Source organism: Acyrthosiphon pisum, chromosome X (genome assembly GCF_005508785.2).
Source record: "Acyrthosiphon pisum isolate AL4f chromosome X, pea_aphid_22Mar2018_4r6ur, whole genome shotgun sequence".
In the NCBI taxonomy this organism is placed as follows: domain Eukaryota; kingdom Metazoa; phylum Arthropoda; class Insecta; order Hemiptera; family Aphididae; genus Acyrthosiphon; species Acyrthosiphon pisum.
Genome location: NC_042493.1, coordinates 72,089,204 through 72,111,457, shown reverse-complemented (window position 1 = coordinate 72,111,457; position 22,254 = coordinate 72,089,204). Strand labels below are relative to the sequence as shown.

The window sequence follows — 22,254 nt, the reverse complement described above, 5'->3', positions numbered from 1 at the left end:
AAAAATGTATAAAAAAATATATAGTATTAGAGAAACGCGGGCCGGATTCCCACCCGTCCACAGGTGCTGATATATAGTCCCAAATTTGTAGACGGGACGAGTCTGTAGATAAATTCAAAAATGAACTCCCCCCCCCCCCCCGTAAATACGCCACTGATTCTATGTATTATTGTATTATCTATAATGGTATTTTAAATTGTGAGCGGATTTATGAATGTATTGGCTTTACAATGATGAGTGTTTTAATTGTTATTTTTGTGTCTATCATTAATTTTTAGGGCATTAAAATATTCTTAGAAATATTGGCTGGCATGCGACAACAGGGTCGGATTAACGATTTTAGTCCATGTAGCGCATGCTATATAAAATTCGGTGATAACGTCCTAACTTATTACATCTTCTAAATTCAATGTCTTAAGTAAATCATTTTCTGTGCATAAGTTGGCCATTTTACTCAAATTTTCGTTACTTAAAGTAGATCTCATGGAATGTTTAATTCGTTTTAGAATTTACCTACAAGGCGACTTCCAAACATTGATATTACAATTAATTATCTATGTTTCCAAACCTTTAAGGGTCCCGGTGCCAGTTTTTCAAATTGTCCACAATTCTATAAAATTTAAATATAAAATTTTATATTTTAGTTGACACCTCAATTATAAGACTTTTCCACTAATCTACTACCCAATAACTATTTAGGGGGGGGGGGGTTTATAGGGTGATTATATCGAAAAAAATTACTTTACGGGAATAACTCTCAAAAAGCTTTGTAGAATTGTCGGATTTGTATGACTATTTTTTTATCTGAAAGAAGAAGACTTCCTACAGCCCGCATCGATCTCTGATTTTGTATTTTTTTCAAATAATTGTTTAAAAAATTTTTTAAAAAATACTGTTTATCTTGTATTTTTTTAGACATATTATAAAGTTTGAGAATAAAATATTGAAAAACAGAGATCGATGCGAGTTGTAGAATATTTCCCTCTAGCAATTAAAAAAAAAATATGAAATTTGGTTGATTCTACAAGGCGGTATCGTTCTTCCCGCAGAGTGTATTTTTGAGGACAAAATGGCATCGGCACCGAGCGCCTTAAGACGTTAAAATGTTAAATGTTGATCGATTGAGACTTGTGTTTGTGTACATTTGTACATTTGTTTAACATATTTTCTATTTTCTATTTTTATTTTTTTTTTATGTACCTAGAAGCGACTGAATGGGCTTGCCATGTTGTCTGTTCATAGGACAATACAAATAAAACCCTATGAAGTAATTGATTCTATGTCACAGTCATCAAGAACATAAAATCTTTTTTTTATAAATTTAGTAGGATAAAGTTTATAATATACCTATACATATTTTGTACGAAAATATTGTATATCCCCCCCCATGAGAAAATCTTAGATCCGCCACTGCTCCAGCGTATCGTAATTTAAAGAGTACTATTTAGGCAATTCACATAAAAAGAACACTAATTGGGCTAGGTGTGAGTAGTAAATTAATATTAGTGTGTGTTGCCAAGAGAGCTGTAATACTGCATTACTGCGTCGGGCCACCGCCACCTGATGCAACTATCGCACACGCATATCAATACTTCGCGATTAATTTTGAACATAGTTGGTCATGAAATTAAAGTTTAGGAAAAAAAATCCAATTAATTTATTTAAAAATGTCATTAAGTTGTTGTTATTGTCAATTATATTATTAATTTTATAATAATAGCAAAAGTATTCTATAGTAATAGTGGTTTTATTTTTATTTTATTTTTTGTATATCTGTCATTGCCTTTTGGTGTAGTAAATATGGTTCGATTTTTAACTTCAATTTCTTGTTTGATGGGAAAGTGAATTTAGTATGTGAATTAAGGAGGTAAAAATTTTAAATTCCTAGTAGTGTTTAAAAGTAAGGGAAAAAACCAAAAAAAAATAACCAAGAAAAAACAGAAATTTTTGAGCAAAATCGGTTTTTAATAAAATAATTTTCACTATTTTCAGTTTCATTCATAACTATAGAATATAGATGGTCAGTCAGTCTTTGATATCACCAAGTATATATTTAATGATATTATTGTGAATAAAGTAATTTATACCTATATAACCTATTTACGTGGAACCTTGATTTAAATTTTTAATCCTTAGATATAAAAATCGAACATTTCATACATTTTTAGCTACAAAATAATTATTAAATTTTAAATTTGATAAATTTTGTCAAAATTCAAACTTTAAATTCTTATAAAATGAAATTGTGCCTATGTATTTTTAATATTAAACTGCCTTTGAAACAATATGTATACTAGGAGCTTTCTATTAAATTTTCAAGTTTTTTTAACCAAATAATAAATTTTTTTTGATATTTATAGAAAAAAAAAACTAAAAAAAATGGAAACTGAAAATGTCCCTAAATAGCTCAAAATAAGTCAAAATATTTGGAAAATATTATGGTGTATAGAAAATGCTAATATAAACATTCAGTCAAAATTTCATGTACCAACGGTCATTTGTTTACTGTTTAGAGTTGCACAAAAAAAACAAAATCGATTTTCTCGAAAACAAATTTTGCGTGAAAATTCCCGTTTTTCCTTAATTTTTCACGTCACTTTTGAAAACTACTGGGACATTTTTACTTTTGACGCCCCCAAAGTACCAACTAGATTCACTTTCCTATCAGAAAAGATACTGTTGAAGAAAATCTAAGCATTTGTACTGTCCTAAAAGGTGACGACAGACACACAAAAAAAACATATCATTGTAAAATCAATACATTCATCTCTTAGCCCAAAATAAATATAAATTTAAATTGTAATGCAATTATTTCATGGGATTAAAAAAAAAACATTTATTTTAAGGTCCTTTGAAATTTAAAATATAAATCGACTTCCTAAAAACCCTAGATATTTTGTCAAAGAGTTCAAACTAAAATCCAACATTCCGATGTAATATGTGTGATTTATCACCGCTTATTGGTCTCAAACGAGTGCTACGATCTCCTTAAAACACTACGTAGGTACGTTAACGTACCCTAACCGTAGGCTTGACGATATTTAAATGTAATTACCAGAATTATCAGCGGTGGCCCACCGCCGCCGTCCTCCAACGTACCTAATAATTTATAATTAATAATATTATAAAAACGATTTTTTTAAAAAAAAACTATCCGCTGAACAACCGCAATGCGATATGTAAATACATAACAATTTTAGGTCTATTAAATGGAAAATTACACAAAATTTGACGCTGCTGCCTCACAGTGACTTACTTAATTACGACGATAAATATAATAGTTGGAAAATGAATTATTAAAATAGTTACTTTATAATAAATTGGGTATACCTACCACATTAATTTATTGTTATTATATTATAATTTTCAGTGTTCGCAATCTCTTACTTTTTCATAAAACGTAGATATACACAGTCTTCAATAGTTTATCGAAATTCTACAGAAGAAAGCGATGTTTATGGTAGCAGTGACAATTTATTTAATAAATCTTCGTCTACAGAAAGCTTGAATTTAGATCAAGAAAAAGTAAGTACCTATAAATATAAGTATATTATTATTTAATTCCCAATTAAACTTACTTAGTTGAATTCTGAAAGGAATTTTATTTTTTTATTGATTTAAAAGTATTCTAATCGGGGACGATCTCCAAAAAAAATTATGGGGGGTTGTAATCTTCAAAATTTTTGTTAGCTATTAAATTTTTATTTTGAGTTACATGCTATAAATTCATAATTTCTTTAATACCTTATGTTTCAATTTTTAGTTTGAATTAAATTTGAAGTTGAAACTTAGAAATACCTAACTTATTATTTTTTTACTATACAAAAAATATACAGAATGTATTTTATATGCCATTGTACACAGATTTTTTTATTAACAATTATGGATCGATGATAGGGAATTTCGTTAAAACAAAAAAAGATACATGTTTCTTTATTTTTAACAGGCAATTTTTTATAACGTTTTCAAAATTTTTCAGCACGCAGTTGTACCAATAATAAAATCGACTTTTTCAAATAGTAACCACTATATTTTTTATGGATGCCGGTAAAGTTTTTTTTCTGAAAATTTTGACAGTCAAATGATCAATTTTGGTTCGCTAGGTTATTAACTATGGTCCTCTAAAGTTTAGTATAATATGCATTAATACTTTTAACTAAAATACCTCATTTACAAGAGCTAAATCATTTTTTCTTATAATTTCCTTTTTATATACTTAAACAGTTAAACCACTAATCTAAAATGATTAAAAAAAAAAATTGTTGGCAAGCATAGTTTATTATTTATAGTAATTTTTCATGATATAAAATTGAAAACAACTTTATTTTATAATTATTATTAATACATTTTTACTTATACTTAAATATATATATTTAATAACTGTACTGGACGCGTTAAAAATATATTTTGGGGATAAAGATGGGCCCCAATGGACCGTTCCCCCCTTGCCCCCCCCTCAAACCAGGCTTGCAGACTGTTGTCAACAGTTGTACAGACATCAAAGCCAGGGACTGGAACCTTTTGAATTTATTGGATACCGGTTCTCCAAAAATAAAATAACGATTCCGGTTCGGTTCTGGTTCTTTTATGAAAAAAAATAAAGGTACCGGTTCCAAATAATTTAGGTTCCGGTTCCAGATAATTTCGGTACCAAAAAGTATAATATTTTCAAATAGTCATCCAGAATGTGAGTATAATTGAGGTTAGGTAGGTTAGGTTAATTGAGGTATGAGAAATATTAGAAAACTCATAATATAGCATAGATACATAGGTTATATACAAAACCGTAATACCTTTAAATATGATAAATAAAATAATTTTATTTTTGAACCTTAAATTACCTTTTTAATTTAAAAATTCCGGTTCGGTTCCGGTATTTTATTATATTAAAATAAAGGTTTCGAAAACGGTTCCGGTTCTTAATATTTTAAAGGTTCCGGTTCCAGAACCTGTTCTTTTAGGTTCGGTTCCAGTCCCTGCATCAAACACACACATTATATACGATACAAGATAATCGGTAATCATCGTCTGTTGAGTGTTTCTTTGAAACGCGATTATCGTGTATTTTGGATATTGATAACGTATTAAATTATAATATTATAATCACCAGCTTCAACCAATTACTTAAATGCGATGACGGATGACAAAAATAGACGGTTTGTCGATTTTTTACTGTATATATTATGCAGGATATAATATAATTATATCGTTATAAGTATGCGTGTTGGTGTTATGTTATGAGCCGTTCATCACGTTTTTATCTAGTCTCGCTATACTTTTGCGAATTCGCTCCATAACCCATTATGCTCCTTAATATTCATTTAAAATATGATATTTTATTGAAAACATTAGGTGTGTCCGTTGTTTCGGTTGTTTCTGTCCAAGTATTTCGTATATCACTCACCGCTGGTTCAGGATCACCGGTGTCGGCTTTCTTCCCTCGCTTGCCCCGTTTGCCGGGAGGCCCTGAAACGCGTTTAATAACTGATTATAGCTCTTGCCTCCTACTATAATGTTACAATGACATTTAAAAAATATTAAAAATCCTTAGTCACTGTTTTTTTTTTATAATAATTTAAAATTCAAATTTTGACAAAATACGGAAAAAAACACGAAAATTAGCAAATTATTTTAGGTTAGAAATTTATAAAAATTTTTCTTTTTAAATATAAGATTTTAAAATGTAATAAAAGATTTTTCAAAAGTATGTCTACTTTTATCAAAAAAAAAAAATGACTAAGAATGTCAAATTAAATTTTTATTAGCGTTTGAAATTCAAATTTTTACATTGGATATTCACTCGATTTCTCATGTAGCGATTTTCTTATTTTATTGTAATTCAAAAATGAATAACTGTAGATACATGAAAATTTCACTGAATGTTTGATTTATCAATTCTTATCCTTGATAAAATTTTCAAAATATTTTGACTTGTTTTGAGCTGTTTATGGACAATTTAATATTTCAATTTTTTTTTTTCTATTAATATCAATAAAATTTTATCTGTTGGACTAAAAAGTGTAAAAATGTAATACAAGGCTCCTGATATATTGTTACAATAGTAGTTGAAAAATATTAAAAATACATAGGCACAATTTTTTTTATAAGCATTTAAAGATCGAATTTGACAAAATTTATCAAATTTAAAATTGAATAATTATTTTGTAGTTAAAAATGTATAAAATGTTCAACTTTTATATCTAAGGATTGAAAATTTAAAATAAGATTCCACGTAAGTAGATAATTCTTGTACCAAAAAATCTAAAAAATACATAAGCAAGGTTCATTTTTATAGTCATTTTAAGTTCAAATTTTGACGAAATTACATATTAAAAAAACTAGAATAACTATTTTAGATATTTTGTTGTGATTGTATAATATTATTCGTAAGTAGGTACTTGAAACTTCTAAAGTATACTATTATATATCTATGATAGTATCACGGTTTGTTGTTGATGTATAACGCGTTATAAGTACCTAATATTGTGATATGATTAATTTGGAATTTATTATATTTATTTTTTTTTTAATACCATAGATATAAGTAGGTATATGATATGTATTATACCTAGACTCATAGTATAAGAAATAAGAAGTATGATCAACGCGAACCGTGTTTTCGTCCTAGTTCGCGCATGTGCATCGTCTTGTGTTTTTATGCATACTGCATTGCATAAGATTAAATGTATACTCGTGACGTCGACTTGTGTTTATTGTTGGTTGCCTATATAAATTATACATTGCCCCTTAAAAAAATATGCGCAGTCTTATCATTGAGCATACTTCTTATTCCTTATACTATGCCTAGACTGACATGCCGTCTCCGCTCAGAATCGTTTTTCTTATAAAATGATATTATATCATTGAATTCAAATTTAATACCATCCATTATACAGTGACCCACTTGTAATCTACTGTACAGCAGAGTGACATCCACTTGCCCACCTTTTTTCGTTTTAAAGCTTACCTAATCAATAGATGCTAAAAATACAAAACATATTAATATTAAATGGAAAATTATATGATAAATTTATATGTTTTTGTGACACGGCCTATTATATATTCGTAATGTCAATATTTTTTTTCAGAATGAGGAGTTATTGAAATTCGTTGACATAGATTTGTATAATAATTTAATATACTATGACTTACACTTTGATACAAATTTAATAAGAAAGGTTAATTAATTAATTTTTTTACTACCTATATTAATATTTAATATATAATAATACATAGGTACCAATTTCACAACTATTAAATCGGAATTAGGATTGTGACTTGCGAGTTCATATAGGGAGGTAGTTTATACTTTTTCCCACTTTCACTCTATAAAAACATAAGTATTTAATAATTTTTCTACAATTTCGATGGGAAGGGTGGACACCAAACTACTATATCCCCTCCCATTGTGTACACCTCATGATTTTTATTTGTCTTTCTTCACTCATTTTAAAGTGTTATTAATTGTTATACATTAATCAACATTTAAGTAAGGATATTAATTTTAAACTCATGATAAAATATAAACATATTATATGATTAATATTATAATCTTTGATTTGTTAATAGAAAATGGTGGATATAAATAACGTTACGAGACGTAGTGGCTACGGTTCAACTGAAGATGAAATGCAGGAAAGTAAGAATTATACTACAACTCAAGATGATTCGGACAACTGTAAATTGAATTCTGATTCACATTCATCGAATATGTCGTGGGAGTCTTGTCGTGAAGGAATCAGCCACGCTGAATTGGGCTTTGTTCATTCAGAAATATGTCAACCGCTCAATCAATACACGATGGACAAAAAAAATGAAGTGTGTTTAAGTTTTCCATATACCTACTATATTATAATGTCTACCTATTCAAGTGTATTATTTTAGTTGATAATTTATGTTTAAATAAGATGTGAATGAAATAAATATATTTTTATTTATCACTTATTTTTATAGACAAGAACACAAAAGATTACCAGAACATTTTTCACGGACAGAAAACATAAAAGTATAAAAGCCATACAAAAGAAAACCCCAGAAAAATATTTAGTAACAAAAATGAATGAAGACTATGATCAAGTACGATAAAAATATAATATGCTTCAATTCATAAGAAAAACTGTATGAATAAGTTTAAAAAGTATAAACTTTAATTCCTTTAATACTTCAGATTGTTCTAAAAGCATAGTATAAACTGAAGAATGAATTTGATAATTTGAAGCACACTAAAATAGTATACATATATTAATATTCAATATTCATTTTATAAAACAGTAATACAATCATTGGCGTAGCCAGGAATTTTGTATGTTGGGGGGGGGGGAGGCTATGTATACAAATACAATATGTCTTTTATTTACACTTTTTATTTTTTTAAGTAATCTTGTTAAAATTCTAAGGTCATCAGTGATGACTCATCGCGGTCAATGTGGGGTGGGGATATAATCCCTTTAGCCACCCCCTTGAGTATAATTTTTACTTTTGTTTTTATGGCGCTCCTCAGATTATGAAAAATTTAAAAATTTAGACTGTTTTGAAAATAAAGAAGTATAGGTACCTAATTATCTATAAATATCACTAAATTTAATACGTACATATTTTTTTTATAGCACACACTAAATAATGACAAACTGGAATATCATTTGGATAACACAGAAGTATGTAATATTATAACTAAATATCAATAAATTGGGTAGTTACATAAATTGTATTTATTTTTAATTATTATAGCATGAATTGAAGCATGGAAATAATTTGGAAAACACAAAAGTATACATATACAAATTTAAATATAGCAATAAAATAAATAAGTATGTAAATTAAATTTTTTTACAACTATTTTAGCTCTCTTCAACATATCGATATGAATTGAAATATGAATACGATTTGGATAATACAAAAGTATGTAATTTTATTTATAAATATCAATAATTGGGTAAGTACATAAATTGTATTAATTTTTGATTATTATAGTATGAGCTCAAGAATAAAAACAAATTGGAGATAACGAAAGTATATATATAATATAAATAATATCACAATAACACAAATAAGTATATCCATTACATTTTCTTATAATTATTCTAGATCTCTTCTATACATCATGATGAATTAAAGGATGAATACAGTTTGGATAACACAGAAGTATGTAATATCATATATAAATATCAATTAACTGAGTACATAAATTGAATTTAATTTTGATTAATATAGCATAAACTGAGAGATGCACACAATTTGGAGATCACGAAAGTATACATATATACATTTTAATATAACAATAAAATAAATAAGTATGTAAATTAAATTTTTTTACAACTATTTTAGCTCTCTTCAACATATCAAGATGAATTTAAAGATAAATACAATTTGGATACTACAGAAGTATGTAATATTATTTATAAATATCAATAAATTGAGTAAGTACATAAATTGTATTAATTTTTGATTATTATAGCATGAATTGAAGCATGAAAACAAACTGGAGATAACAAATGTATATATATTTATATAAATTTAAATATAGCGATAAAATAAATAAGTATATAAATAAAATTATTTTAAAACTATTTTTAGCTCTCTTCTACATATCAAAATAAACTGGAAAATGAATACAGTTTGGATAACACAGAAGTATGTAATATCATATATAAATATCAATTAACTGAGTACATAAATTGTATTTAATTTTGATTAATATAGCATAAACTGAGAGATGCACACAATTTGGAGATCACGAAAGTATACATATATACATTTTAATATAGCAATAAAATAAATAAGTATGTAAATTAAATTTGTTTACAACTATTTTAGCTCTCTTCAACTTATCAAGATGAATTTAAAGATAAATACAATTTGGATAATACAGAAGTATGTAATATTATTTATAAATATCAATAAATTGAGTACCTAAGTACATAAATTGTATTAATTTTTGATTATTATAGCATGAATTGAAGCATGAAAACAAACTGGAGATAACAAATGTATATATATTTATATAAATTTAAATATAGCGATAAAATAAATAAGTATATAAATAAAATTATTTTAAAACTATTTTTAGCTCTCTTCTACATATCAAAATAAACTGGAAAATGAATGCAATTTGGATAACACAGAAGTATGTTATATTATAATATATAAATATAAATTAAATGAGTACATAAATTTTATTTATTTATTATTAATACAGCAAGAACTCAAAGATGACAACAGTTTAGAGATCTCGGAAGTATACATTTATACATTTAAATATCGAAATAAAACAAATAAGTATATTCATTCAATTTTCTTATAATTATTCTAGATCTCTTCTATACATCATGATGAATTGGAGAATAAATACAGTTTGAATAATAGAGAAGTAAGTTATATTATATACAAATATCAATGGATCAATTTAATTTATTTTTGGGTTTTTTAGCATTCCTCAAACGATGATCATGTGATGCTTGCAAATGTTCTGGAGACAACTGGGGGTATACCTATATAAATTTAAACATTAATAAATTAAATAAGTACATAAATATATTTTTAACTGTTGTAGCTCTCTCAAATACATCAGGATGAACAAAATTGTGATTACAATTTTTTAACAAGCCCGGTAGTATTACCATATTTATAAATATTAATACGTTTAGTTCAACTATATTATTTTATTTTTATTATTATAGCTCTCCTCCTTAAATAATGACAAAAGCATTTCTGGTATTGATAGTCCTGTAAGTATACTTTAAATTAGAAAGTTTTATTATATGATAAAATTGTTTATGATTATTGTATTACATCAGATGTCTATAAAATATTTAAATAAGTTTTAAATTGATAGTGTTGTGCAGTTAGTGTTTAAAATAGATAAGCCATTGCAATTTTAAATTAATTGTTAATAAAAATAAAACCAACAATACTACACGTATTTTATAGAATATCAAATTTCATCATGATGAGATTCAAGACATCAGCGGATGTTGCAATACTTGTTCGTCTGAATGTACAGAATCGTTACCAAGTCCTATATTCAACAACGATAGTTCAATTGATGATATTCAGGTAAGCATAACCTAATTACATGCTTTAAGAATTTTATAAAAGCAGTAAGCTAATATCCCTTGTATAATCCTAATTTGTAAATGTTGTTACAAGTTAAAATATTCTATATAGTAATGAAATACTGAAATTTAAAAATAAATCAATATTGTACCTATAATATAAATAACAATATGTTAATGTATACATATTACTGTATAGGATATGTATTTAAAATATCACAAGAGCCAGTGACATTAAATAAAATATGGTTTGGTTTGAATTAAATATGTTTCTGGGTGATATTTGATAACAGAGTTAATTAATTACAAATATTGAAATATGTAGGTACCCATTTTTTATTACAATATTGATCCGTTAGGTTGTAACAGTCAATTATTTTAATTGTTTAGACTGATGTGTACTAGGAAAGTTATGCTGTGCAGTGGTTTCCCATTACCTTCTGCACAGGTAAATATAAATAGGTAGTAATACAATTTTAATATAGATTTAAGTTTTTAATCCATAAATTTAGTAAAATCTCTGTAATAATTTTTTTTTTAATTTCATAAAATATACTAATCACTAAGATTCATATTTGATAAAATTATTAGTAATGGTATAAAGTAATATTGTACAATCAAAAATCTAAATCTATACAAGTTAGATTTCATTTCTTCTATTCTGAATAGTCTTAGTAATGTAGTTCATGTTCTATCCATAATTACTATCTAATTTTTTTTATAATTTTTATAATTTTCAGTATGTGGAAGACTACAGCGATATTATCTTTTTCGATCCAACGTTATCAGATGATGCCATGAATGAAGCTTTTGTAGTTGTTGAAGATATCTAAAACGTTTAAACTATTGTAACTTTTGTATTAAGATGAATTTTTGAAAATTAACAATCTTACTAAATTAAAACTTTAACCCCAGAAATGTATAAATTCTGAATACATTATTATAAGATATAATATGCAATACATGTCTAGTTAATAAATATATTATATTGTCTCTAATTTATCTTCTTTAAATTTATTTAAATTATTTAACACACCATCAACAATGTTGTAAAAAATACTTTAAATATAATCAATAGATTAAAAAAAAAAAATGTAATTTATAAGAGTAACTTCTGATAGATCTTAAAAATATATAAAATTCCATCATGCATAATAAAGCTTTAAACATTATTTTACATTTTAAATATAAATCATAAGTAATAATATACATAATATATCATTAAAAAATGATGATGTAAGATTAAGAAATATTAAGTTATATTATATAGGTTAAAAAAAATATAATGAATTTCAATTATAAAAACAATTAGAATAATATAATGAAAGGTTACAAATAAAAAGATTTTACTACAATTTTAATTCTTACTAAATCATATTTAACCAATATTTAATTGTCTCCATCTTCATCTTCACTGTTTGGAGTTTTTTTCATCTTTCTAATTTTTTCTCTTTCACACTTAGGACACACATTTTTCTCTTTATAACAATTGCTATGGAATAATGATTTGCAATGGCGACACTAGAAAACAATTGTATTAATATTTTATAGATATCAATATAAAAATGTTTTATTCAACATTATTTGATTATTTAAGAAGTAGGTTGATGACAAAACCAGTTGCGTACAAGTGGAGGATTTCAGTGTTCCATCTCCCCAACTAATTTTTTTTTCAACAGTTGACTCCATTGTCAACAGTCTTGTTTAGGCGATTTGATACCGTGATTTTCTGTTTTTGTCTAACACATACGCGACATAGGATTTTAGGCGAGTTCTTTGGCAAGCATACCAATAATTGATCAAATAAAGCAATAATAATTCTAAAAACCAATTTGAATTTGTCGTCGAGTCTACTTGAAATCTATTTTCCCACATTCTTGATTATTTGATTTTAAAACGACTTTTTAAATTGAAATTAGACTATTTTTAAATACTCTTTTTTTAATATAACATTTTTAGGGATTTGGGGGATCATATCAAAAATGTTGGAATGTAGATTTAGAGTAGACTTAACGAATAATTCATATCAGTTTTCAGAATTCTTATCGCTTCATTAGACTAATTGATATGTTTTGTAAAAACCATGTCTAAAATACTATGTTGCGCATGTGTAAAATAGAAAATCTCGGTATTGAATCTCCTTAAGAATACTTTTCAAATGCATTCAGAATACTTGTTTAAATACTTGGCGTAATTTGTATTTAAAATACGTATTCAAATACTTCCTTTTAATAGTATTTAAATATAAATACAAATACTTTTTAGGGCTAGTTGTACCGTCTACGATTAAACTTCGATTAAGCTTAACCAGCTGATAACAGATATTTTACCGGGCAAATTGGCCTATTAAACTCCCGTTAACTTTAATCAGAGATGGTACAACTGACCCTTAAAGGTATTTAAAATACTTACAAAAATACTTTTTTTTAAAGTTCAATAACATTAATACCAATATCTTATATTAAAAATATTAACTACTACCACCCATCAAATAAGAAGAAAGACTATTTAAAGATTCAAGATAAAAACCAATCCAACCAGTGGTGGTCAGTGTCTCGTATCCCTGGTATATGGGAGTGAGAAGTAACTACACAAAATTGGAAATGCTGAATACAAATTTGCTATGTCTTCAGGGTTGTATTTGAACCCCTCTACTAAAAAAGAAGTTACAAGACTATTTTGTTATATATAATGTAAACCCAGAGAAAATTGGACCAATTATCTATGCTACCTTCACTATATTGACAAATTATATGTATTGTAACAAAATGTAATATAACTAGCCTATAAATATTAATATTTCATCTATTAGTTATTTCTTAAAACTCTAGTAAAACCAATTATAGTTTTCATAAAAATAGTATAAGCCAAACAAAAGTTAACACAAAGATATCTTAATAAGCATTTTTTTCTCATTGTAAATAATTTTTATTACACATAATTTATTCTTACCCGATAGTTATCTCCTAAGTCAAATGGGTAGATAATTTTTGGGTTGCGGCAAAGTTCACATATAAAACCTTTTTGACTGCAAACTAAACAATTAAGAACGTGGTTTCGGCTAGTTTCAATCTTACGTTCAAGAAACTCAAATAAAGTACCAGAATAGATCTCTAGAAGGTCCTGAAAAAAGTATTAGATAAATTAAAGTTATGAGCTTTCTGTCGAATTGATTTTAAAGAACTTACGGCAAATGAGTACAGATGAATGTTATTAAAGAAATACACACGGGGCCATATATCTTTGGACAATTCATCAATGTTGTAAAACTTGCACGTAGACAAATAATGGTACAGGTAGTAAATTTGCCACCGTAATTTCTATAGCATAATAAATTAATATTCAAGTATAATTTTAATTTTGCTACTGATCACTAAGGAGGTGATTTTTAGGTTCATTAAAAGTTTAAAAAATGCTCTACAACAACCATTAAATAATCTCTTAATAATCCTTAAGGGGCCTTGCTACTGCAGTTAATTTTAGCTGAAAAGACCCTAAGTTTCAACAAAATTAAAGAAAGTTTATATTGTCCGATTTTGATTCTGAAAAAAAATTAGTACTTCGCAGAAAAGTTTCGAGGGAACACTTTGTAAAAATTAATTTTATATAATTGTGAACTGTAATTGAAAACTTTAAAATATTAGTATTTTCAAATCATTGTTAAACTTAAAAATTGAATGTGGTTTGTACAATCTACAGACATTTTTCCGCTGAATTCAATTATTTTTTCAGTATCAAAATCAGACAACGTTAACTAACTTTGATTTTGCCAAAACAATAAGAAGTTGTCATAACATTTGTATAGTGAATTTTATATTGTTATCGAGGTATTGACATGCGCATGCGAGAGTGGTACCTGCATTAAATTTAACTCGCACTAATAATCATTTGCAACTAACATATAGATCCCAGGCGGCTAAGACAAAATTAAATAATAGCCATAGTGAGGTCCATTAAACTAGTAAAATATGGTTTTTTTTACTTCAAATAAATTAAAAACCTGTATACTAATAACCAGTTACAATAAAAACATATTATATATATATATAATATAGTACATATATATTTACATTCAACTTTATAAATGTACAATATATATATTTACATTTACCATCCATTAATTTCACATTATTTAATTATTTGTATAAAATTGAAAATAATTATTGCACACCTTTTTTATGTTAAATTATTTAAATTCAGTCATGCTTGAAATCATTAAACAATTTCCAATTGAATTGCCTACAAGTTATTGAACAATATCTATTATTATTCATTAATTAAAATATGTTATATTATATTATTAATTTAAATATGATTTTTTTATCTTTTTATTTTTCCAATTGAATTGCAAACAAGTTATTGAACAATATCAATTGTCATTCATTTTAAAAATTAAAAGCTACATTTTTTTCGTGCGAGAAAATATTTTCAACTAGGGAAATGAGATTTATTTATCAACAAATAATACAATATATTCTAGAATATGAAATATAGGTTGACAATTCTCTTATCTCAAAAATATGCTTTAATAATATGCAAAATACATTTTTTGCTACAAATTCTTTACTGGATAAGTTGTCCAAATTTTTAACCCTCGTCGAGCTGTATGAAGTCAATAAATACAGGTTCTGGCAAAAAGATTTCCCGTATTTAGAGATTGCACTGTCTGAGTTATAGTGGTGATACAATAATAGACAATTCCAGGGCAGCTGCATATTTAAGTGCTAAACACCTTAGATTGCTGGATGGATGCACCTCACACACGCCACATTTATAAACACGCAATGTTCATCATTCCACGCCATTGCATCTACTAAAATGGTATGGTACGTATACCGCAATCTATACGACGCTGTTCATCGATGTATCACTACCACAACTCACATCTCTAAATATGGGAAGTATTATTGCCAGACCTATATATTAAGTAAAAATCGAAATCTCTCTCTGACTCTCTAGTTATTACTTAACATTTTATCCTTACTTTTGACTTGTTCATTTCCTTGTTGGCTTTGTACAGTTTATGATGGATACTCCTCATGTTAAACAATGGGTGGTATTGTATTTCACTTAGAAACGTTGAACTACTATTGGACACCGGATATCGGTTGAAATCCCAATTGTACAATGTTTTTACAGGTATTGCCCAAGTTTCTGATCCAAAACAGTGTACGCAGTAATAACATGCCGTGAAATTACATTTACTAAAATTCAGTAATTAAAGCATGCATCATTAAAATATGATTGTATTTAATCTATGCAATTCAAACTTTAAGCTCTTATTTTACTTACAAATATTCCCCAAAATCGATGCCTATCGTTTCGTTGCAACTTTTACACATGAAATCTTGAGAATTTAAGCCAAGTTCCTTCGGAGGTGTAAACAAATATTCCAAATATTGTTTTAAAAGCTATCCATTAAAAACAAATTATAAAAACAAACATAGTTCAGAAAAATACATATAATAAGTAACAATACTTACATCTAAACTCAAACGTTCAGGATGCATTGATACCTCAACAAAAGAATCGTCATCCTATATAAAATCATATTTGAATTATTAGGTAAGTATTAAATAATTATTGCAATAATATTTATAAAGTAGTTATTTACAATTTTGTTATATTTACATCATCTAAAGTTTCAGGCTCAGTGAAATGCTGTTCTTCGATAATATGTGGGACAGTCAATTGTTTGTACAAATCTTCCATTTTAGGACTGACAGACGAACTCTTCATTCTCAAATTATATGATTCTAATAATTCATTGAAACTTTGGACATCATATTTTGCTTCATTATTAGGTAAGCTTTCGGTTGTCTGTTCATTATTTGGTATCTCTGATGAACTTTCCTCTTCTTTAGTTACCGTATCATTAGGTTTTGTTACTGCAATTTCACAACTAGAAAAGTTTTCTTTCAATACATCAACAGAATGTACATCTTTGGTAAGACTAGGTGTTGTATAAGAAGTAGAAGGTTGCTTCATAATCATTTGCCACACAGTTTCTTCGTCCATTATAATGGGGGGTTTACGTGAAAAATCGGAATCAACAAATGACGAAGATAAAGATGATGTAAAGCTTTCTTCTGATCTATTATGATCATTTATAAGTATTGCTTCATCAGTATCATTGACATCCACTGCTTCAGCTATTTGAGGATTGTTATTGTGTAATGGGTTGTTTTTAAGAGCTGGGGTCCAGTAACCAGCCAACATCAATGTGCTATTGGGCCATGTATTAAGAAGACTCGAGTTTAAAGTGAGTTCAAAATGATACTGATCAATGCTTTCTAATAAACCAATTATCTTTTCAAAACATTGATGATCCCGTATAATTGCTGTCTTGTTATAAAACTTAATAATATACCGACGATATTTAACAGCAGACATTAAATAGCTGCGAAATACGCAGTCGTTGAGGGTACAGCGAATCCAAGCTCTACATTTTCCTACATCTGTTGTAACATGTCTTAGTGAGTTAATCTGAAAATCATAAAATAACCTATACATTATTATATACCTGGTAGTTAGTCATAACAAATGTATAAACTTACTTGATCGACAACACCACTTGGAGAAAGTACAAGAAGACAATGCCAAAAATTGATGTCCATAGTTTTGTCTACATCATTACCAATCACTGTTGATAACTGACTGATAAATGTTTCTTTAAGGCCATGCAAGAACAACACTTCTAAGACAGCCAATAATCTATCCGCAACATAGTTGGAACTAGTAACTTTTACGTCAGTATCTGAGAATTCTGAATGAAATTCATTTAACCTTTCTTCAAAATAATGTATAATAGATGCCTTGTTAGATTCATCCTTAAGTTCTTTGTTACTTATAATTTTTCTTAATAATTTATTCATTATAATTCCTTTAAACCAAATTGGTGTAGTTTCTGTATTGTATTTAAAAGAGCAGATCCTGTTCTTATTACTCTAAAGCGACTATCAATTGTTAAGTCAATTATTGTGGAACCTTGGCGTGATTCTAATGAAGAGCCAATAGTACCACCATCAAAAATGGCATCTAATTTAGGCCACAAATTTAAAAACTCTATTGGTTTTAATGTACTGGGTTTGTTACTCTCGTTAGCGCTAGTTAGAGCAATTGGTTTCTTCAGATCACTCACAATATTACAAATAAAGCCACTGTTAGGTACTCGTATAGCAATATTTGATTCCTCAGGGTTTAATGCAAAATTTAGAGATGGTGTTCTTTGTAGTATGACTGTTACAGGCCCAGGTAATAGTGAATCTAAAAGACCAAAAGGCAAGTGACCAATTTCTCCCCAATTTCCAATATCATTTACATGATGAGTACATATAGCAATTGGTTTTTGAAGATTACGCTCTTTGATATTGTATAGTTTGCCTATAGCGCTTGGATTTTGTGCATCAGTTGCTAAACCATAGACAGTATCAGTTGGAAGTGCAACAACACTACCGTCATTAATTAATTTAACAGCCAAAGAGATAGCTTGTTGTTCATATTTTTTTATGTCAATTAACTTATTCATTAATATTTGTTTAGGATGTTTAAATCTATTAAACAAGAACTCGATTTTATAAATCCAGGGTTTAAAATGTTTCAAATTTAAATAAAGCATTGGATATACTTAAAATATATTTGAAGCAAACATTTTTGTTGTTAACATTGACATTCATTGAAAAATCTGAAACAGAAAATAATATAGGTATTGAGTTTATTACAATTGAGTAATATTAAAAGTACATTAGATTAACATAATAAAATATGCAATAGATTTATAATAATTACTTATTGTTTGTAATTTGTATAATTATCATAATATATTGATTTAAAATTTAAGCAATTATTCTGAAAACATTTATGTCAATAGGTATTTAGAAGCAACACATTCCATGGGTAAATTATAATAGTCATTTAGATATCTACATTAAATAAACGGATGTACCTATATTGATTTACTAAGATATTTTTTTAATATCTAGCAGATTTATAGCTTTTTAAAATGCAAGTTAAAAATTGTGAAATAACTTTCTTAATATTTGATCATGTTTAAAATATTAACAAAGAATTTCAAGTTTATATATTAAATAATATTCTTAATATTTACTTTAAAAATATTCAGTAATTATAAAGCATCACATTTTCAAATAAGCATACTGGTCGAGACAATTTCAGAAAATATTTTAAAGTTTTCATTAAATCAACAAATATATTTGGCAATATCAAAAATATAATAACATATTAGGTATTGCCTGAAAGGTGAAGACTAATCAATTTCATATAATCAATATTAGTTAAGAAAATACTTTTTTTTGATAGCATCATGAATCTATCTCATATTATCCCCTATCGGAATGTGACATAGTTATCTTACAGTATGCTCTACCGCTGGTTTTAAACTAGGTAGTAGTGGCTATGGTGCATGACCAAACACTACTACATTGAAACAGTCACTGGTAATTTAATTAGGTTAGCTAAATACATTTGACCCTATAATCTAAATATTAAAAGGTATATGAAGGAAGTCTTTAAAATCTATGCTACCCACCTAATATTATGTGTTTTCATAAATGTGTATAATTCGGGGAAGTTAAAATGTTTATTTTTATTCATATAATAATTTATTTTAATTAGATTATAATTTTGAGGTAGAGTATATAATGTTGAAACCAACTGTTGGTACTGATGCTTTTTGTTCACTAACATATTATTTTGCAATACTAATGCTGAGTTGCATGAACTATCTTTTAACATTTGACAAATCAATAGTGAGCTAATGGTCCCTTAAACATGATATAACGGCCCATGATTGGTCCAATAAATTTTATTAAAACCATTAAATTAATCAATTTTTCATGCAACAAAGTGTAGGTATGTATTATATATTTATATACAACCATTACAATTAAATATAAACTGTCAATATCCAAAAGTCACAGTGATGAAATATGAAACAAGATTCAAGATACCCATACATTATTTAGTAGTACCTATTTAGAATAATTTAATTTTCTTTGAGATACGACAATACACAACTACAGGATATATTTTGATCCATGTCAAAATTAAAATTATTGATGACTTAGTTCTTAATGATTACAGAAAACTACTATGAAATGAATTTGATTTGAAATAATCATCGATTTACCTAGGCTTACCTTCGGATTATACCGCCAATACGTTTCACTTTGTATACTGAACAAGGACAAGGATGTCGTTTAAACAATGACAAGCGACATCGGTCGAGACAAGATCAAAACACTCAAACAAGTTACTTCGACTTACTTGCCAACCTCGGTTTGGTCACAAAATAGTTATTAGATTAGAATTATTGATAACGGTATTGTTATTATGACTCGATATTATTATAGTTTCCACCACACTTAAACGCTAATAGTTTAATACCTATGGCGGAATGACGATGTGTACGTGCCGTTGATGGATTCCAAGTCGATGGTCCGTGTCAACAATTAAACATCCTAGGAATGCAATAGTTATTTTTTTACAGTTCTCCGTCGGGACAAGCTCTTTATTCGGCACGTCCCGTAAACGTTATCTCTCGCGTAACACTCAAGACGATAAGAGAAACAACAAGTAAGTACCACAGTCTGCTGTAGTGATAAGTCACTGAGAATTGAGACAGATAATATATTATACAATTCATATAATAATAATATATAATTAATAATACATATTAGTATAGATCTCAGAGTGAGTAGAACAGTCATAGAGTAATATTACTCTACGAGTACAGTCAACAGCATGCGGCTGCGGTCGGAAAATTATAACACGGACGAAATATTTTCAGGGCTATAGATAAGGCGATGGACAGAGTTTTTTTATTAGATGACATGTCCGCCGGTAGATGGCAGTCGACATACCATGTACTGAATAAAACCACAGACTTCTATAATACTGCTAATATATAGAAATCTGTGAATAAAACTAATAAAATAATATAATATCGTCGGTGATAAAGTAATTTACGAGTATAAAACCTGAGGCAAAATCTCAAACGTGTGTAAGTTAGATAATGAAAATAATTGACTCGAGTTATTTTAAGTATAAAGTAAACACAAGTTCATTCAATCAGAAGTTAATAGATAACAAATAATGCGTATCACTCGCAAAGCCGAAAGTTAATATTATGGAAAAAATATTTACTTAACCCAGTTTAATAAGTTTAATCGACTTTTTCAATATTGGCATGAACAGTAGATTACGTGGATCACACAATGAGTACCTATTTTGTTTCTATCTATATTATGTAATATTATTTTATCAAGAAATATATCAGAAATTATAGTATTATTAATTATTAGTTATTGCCAGGACATGCACACGTTAAAATAACGTTATGATTATATATTAGATAAAAAGACGATTGAAATTTGTAAAACGTAATTATTACGGAAAGCAATAATCAAAATTAATTGAATACCGCAAAACAAAACGTAACGGTTAATGGAATATATTAGATGTCATTAAATGAAAAATATCGCAAAACGTGATTTATAGAATTTCATTGAACGAAAAATAAAGCAAAACGAAATAATTTAAAATCCATTTATTAAAAAGTTATATTGGTTTCGTAGAAATATTTATTTCATGCATACGGGCATTAGAATTTATTATATTATATTCCGTATCCGGGCCATTACCTACCCGCATTAGTTATTACTTATAACTAAATTTAATAAATAAACAATATTATAAATGACGATAAACGCAAAACTTGTAGGTATAACGTTTTAATTCTGAATAACGATAAACACAACACTTGGATATCGTTTTAGTTGTAAATAACATAAAACGGAATTTTTTTTCAAATGCAAGCCCTGGTTATCACTGTTATTATAGTATTAGATCATATTATAGATTCTGAGTGGAGTGATGAATGTATTGGTTTTACAATGATGTGTGTTTTTTATTTTTGTGTCTGTGTACACGATTAGTAGTCAAAATCATGCTTCGATTTTCAACTTCAGTATCTTGTTCGATGGGAAAGTGAATCTAGTTGGTACTTTTGGGAGGACAAAAAAAAGGTTAAAATTCTCAACAATTTCAAAAGCACCCGGAAAAACAAAATAAAAATTAAGGAGAAACGGGAATTTTCACGCAAAATCGGTTTTTAAACAAAATCGATTTTGGCTTTTGTAATAACTCTAAAACAAATGATCGTAAATACATGAAATGTTCACTG

The 22,254-nt window shown here is 27.3% G+C and overlaps 3 protein-coding genes across 10 annotated transcripts in view; 1 reads left to right on the top strand and 2 right to left on the bottom strand.

Moving 5' to 3' along the window:
- The window catches only part of LOC100570911 (GRIP and coiled-coil domain-containing protein PFC0235w-like), a 16,983-nt gene extending 4,970 nt beyond the window's left edge, over positions 1 to 12,013 (top strand). For 2 of the 3 annotated variants that reach the window (XM_008181999.2, XM_029488970.1), the window contains exons 2-24: positions 3,371 to 3,525; positions 7,570 to 7,818; positions 7,954 to 8,076; positions 8,607 to 8,654; positions 8,728 to 8,766; positions 8,842 to 8,898; positions 8,971 to 9,009; positions 9,085 to 9,141; positions 9,211 to 9,249; positions 9,325 to 9,381; positions 9,455 to 9,493; positions 9,574 to 9,630; positions 9,700 to 9,738; positions 9,814 to 9,870; positions 9,948 to 9,986; positions 10,067 to 10,123; positions 10,196 to 10,234; positions 10,310 to 10,366; positions 10,427 to 10,480; positions 10,550 to 10,606; positions 10,677 to 10,724; positions 10,927 to 11,052; positions 11,792 to 12,013. In XM_008181999.2, the coding sequence (XP_008180221.1) occupies positions 3,371 to 3,525; positions 7,570 to 7,818; positions 7,954 to 8,076; positions 8,607 to 8,654; positions 8,728 to 8,766; positions 8,842 to 8,898; positions 8,971 to 9,009; positions 9,085 to 9,141; positions 9,211 to 9,249; positions 9,325 to 9,381; positions 9,455 to 9,493; positions 9,574 to 9,630; positions 9,700 to 9,738; positions 9,814 to 9,870; positions 9,948 to 9,986; positions 10,067 to 10,123; positions 10,196 to 10,234; positions 10,310 to 10,366; positions 10,427 to 10,480; positions 10,550 to 10,606; positions 10,677 to 10,724; positions 10,927 to 11,052; positions 11,792 to 11,884 (1,625 nt within the window). In that variant the 3' untranslated portion in view covers positions 11,885 to 12,013. Of the gene's footprint in view, positions 1 to 3,370; positions 3,526 to 7,189; positions 7,490 to 7,569; positions 7,819 to 7,953; positions 8,077 to 8,606; positions 8,655 to 8,727; positions 8,767 to 8,841; positions 8,899 to 8,970; positions 9,010 to 9,084; positions 9,142 to 9,210; positions 9,250 to 9,324; positions 9,382 to 9,454; positions 9,494 to 9,573; positions 9,631 to 9,699; positions 9,739 to 9,813; positions 9,871 to 9,947; positions 9,987 to 10,066; positions 10,124 to 10,195; positions 10,235 to 10,309; positions 10,367 to 10,426; positions 10,481 to 10,549; positions 10,607 to 10,676; positions 10,725 to 10,926; positions 11,053 to 11,791 lie in introns of those variants that run through there. The other variant, XM_029488974.1, reaches the window with a different exon arrangement.
- On the bottom strand, positions 10,179 to 17,954 carry LOC100159773 (pleckstrin homology domain-containing family M member 1). Of its 4 annotated transcripts, none has more exons than XM_016802138.2 (9): positions 17,609 to 17,954; positions 16,683 to 17,537; positions 16,535 to 16,588; positions 16,344 to 16,462; positions 16,036 to 16,255; positions 14,240 to 14,371; positions 14,004 to 14,174; positions 12,420 to 12,572; positions 10,179 to 10,487 (listed from the first exon to the last, which is right to left on the bottom strand). In XM_016802138.2, the coding sequence occupies exons 1-8, from the start codon at positions 17,924 to 17,926 to the stop codon at positions 12,441 to 12,443; spliced, it is 2,001 nt and encodes a 666-aa protein (XP_016657627.1). In that variant the 5' UTR covers positions 17,927 to 17,954; the 3' UTR covers positions 10,179 to 10,487; positions 12,420 to 12,440. The 4 variants fall into 4 exon arrangements, with proteins under 4 accessions (XP_016657627.1, XP_029344826.1, XP_008180219.1 ...); XM_029488966.1 differs by lacking the exon at positions 10,179 to 10,487 and adding an exon at positions 11,746 to 11,880; XM_008181997.3 differs by lacking the exon at positions 10,179 to 10,487 and having other exon boundaries at positions 12,348 to 12,572.
- LOC103308517 (yrdC domain-containing protein, mitochondrial) lies at positions 17,898 to 20,786 on the bottom strand. 3 transcript variants are annotated; one of them, XM_016802148.2, is made up of 2 exons: positions 20,200 to 20,786; positions 17,898 to 18,735 (listed from the first exon to the last, which is right to left on the bottom strand). In XM_016802148.2, exon 2 carries the CDS (start codon positions 18,667 to 18,669, stop codon positions 17,926 to 17,928), a length of 744 nt encoding a protein of 247 aa, XP_016657637.1. In that variant the 5' UTR covers positions 18,670 to 18,735; positions 20,200 to 20,786; the 3' UTR covers positions 17,898 to 17,925. The 3 variants fall into 3 exon arrangements, with proteins under 3 accessions (XP_016657637.1, XP_008180220.1, XP_016657638.1); XM_008181998.3 differs by having other exon boundaries at positions 20,210 to 20,786; XM_016802149.2 differs by having other exon boundaries at positions 20,457 to 20,786.
- Positions 20,787 to 22,254: the final 1,468 nt, after the last annotated feature.

Excerpts from the sequence above, each read along its gene's own strand:
- LOC103308517 (XM_016802148.2), bottom strand. The coding sequence starts at position 18,669 with ATGCTTTATTTAAATTTGAAACATTTTAAACCCTGGATTTATAAAATC.
- LOC100159773 (XM_016802138.2), bottom strand. The coding sequence starts at position 17,926 with ATGAATAAATTATTAAGAAAAATTATAAGTAACAAAGAACTTAAGGAT. Across the intron at positions 14,372-16,035 it reads AGGAAATGAACAAGTCAAAA|AAATTACGGTGGCAAATTTA; the intron begins GTAAGGATAAAA and ends ATTATGCTATAG. Across the intron at positions 12,573-14,003 it reads ACTTAGGAGATAACTATCGG|TGTCGCCATTGCAAATCATT; the intron begins GTAAGAATAAAT and ends ATTGTTTTCTAG.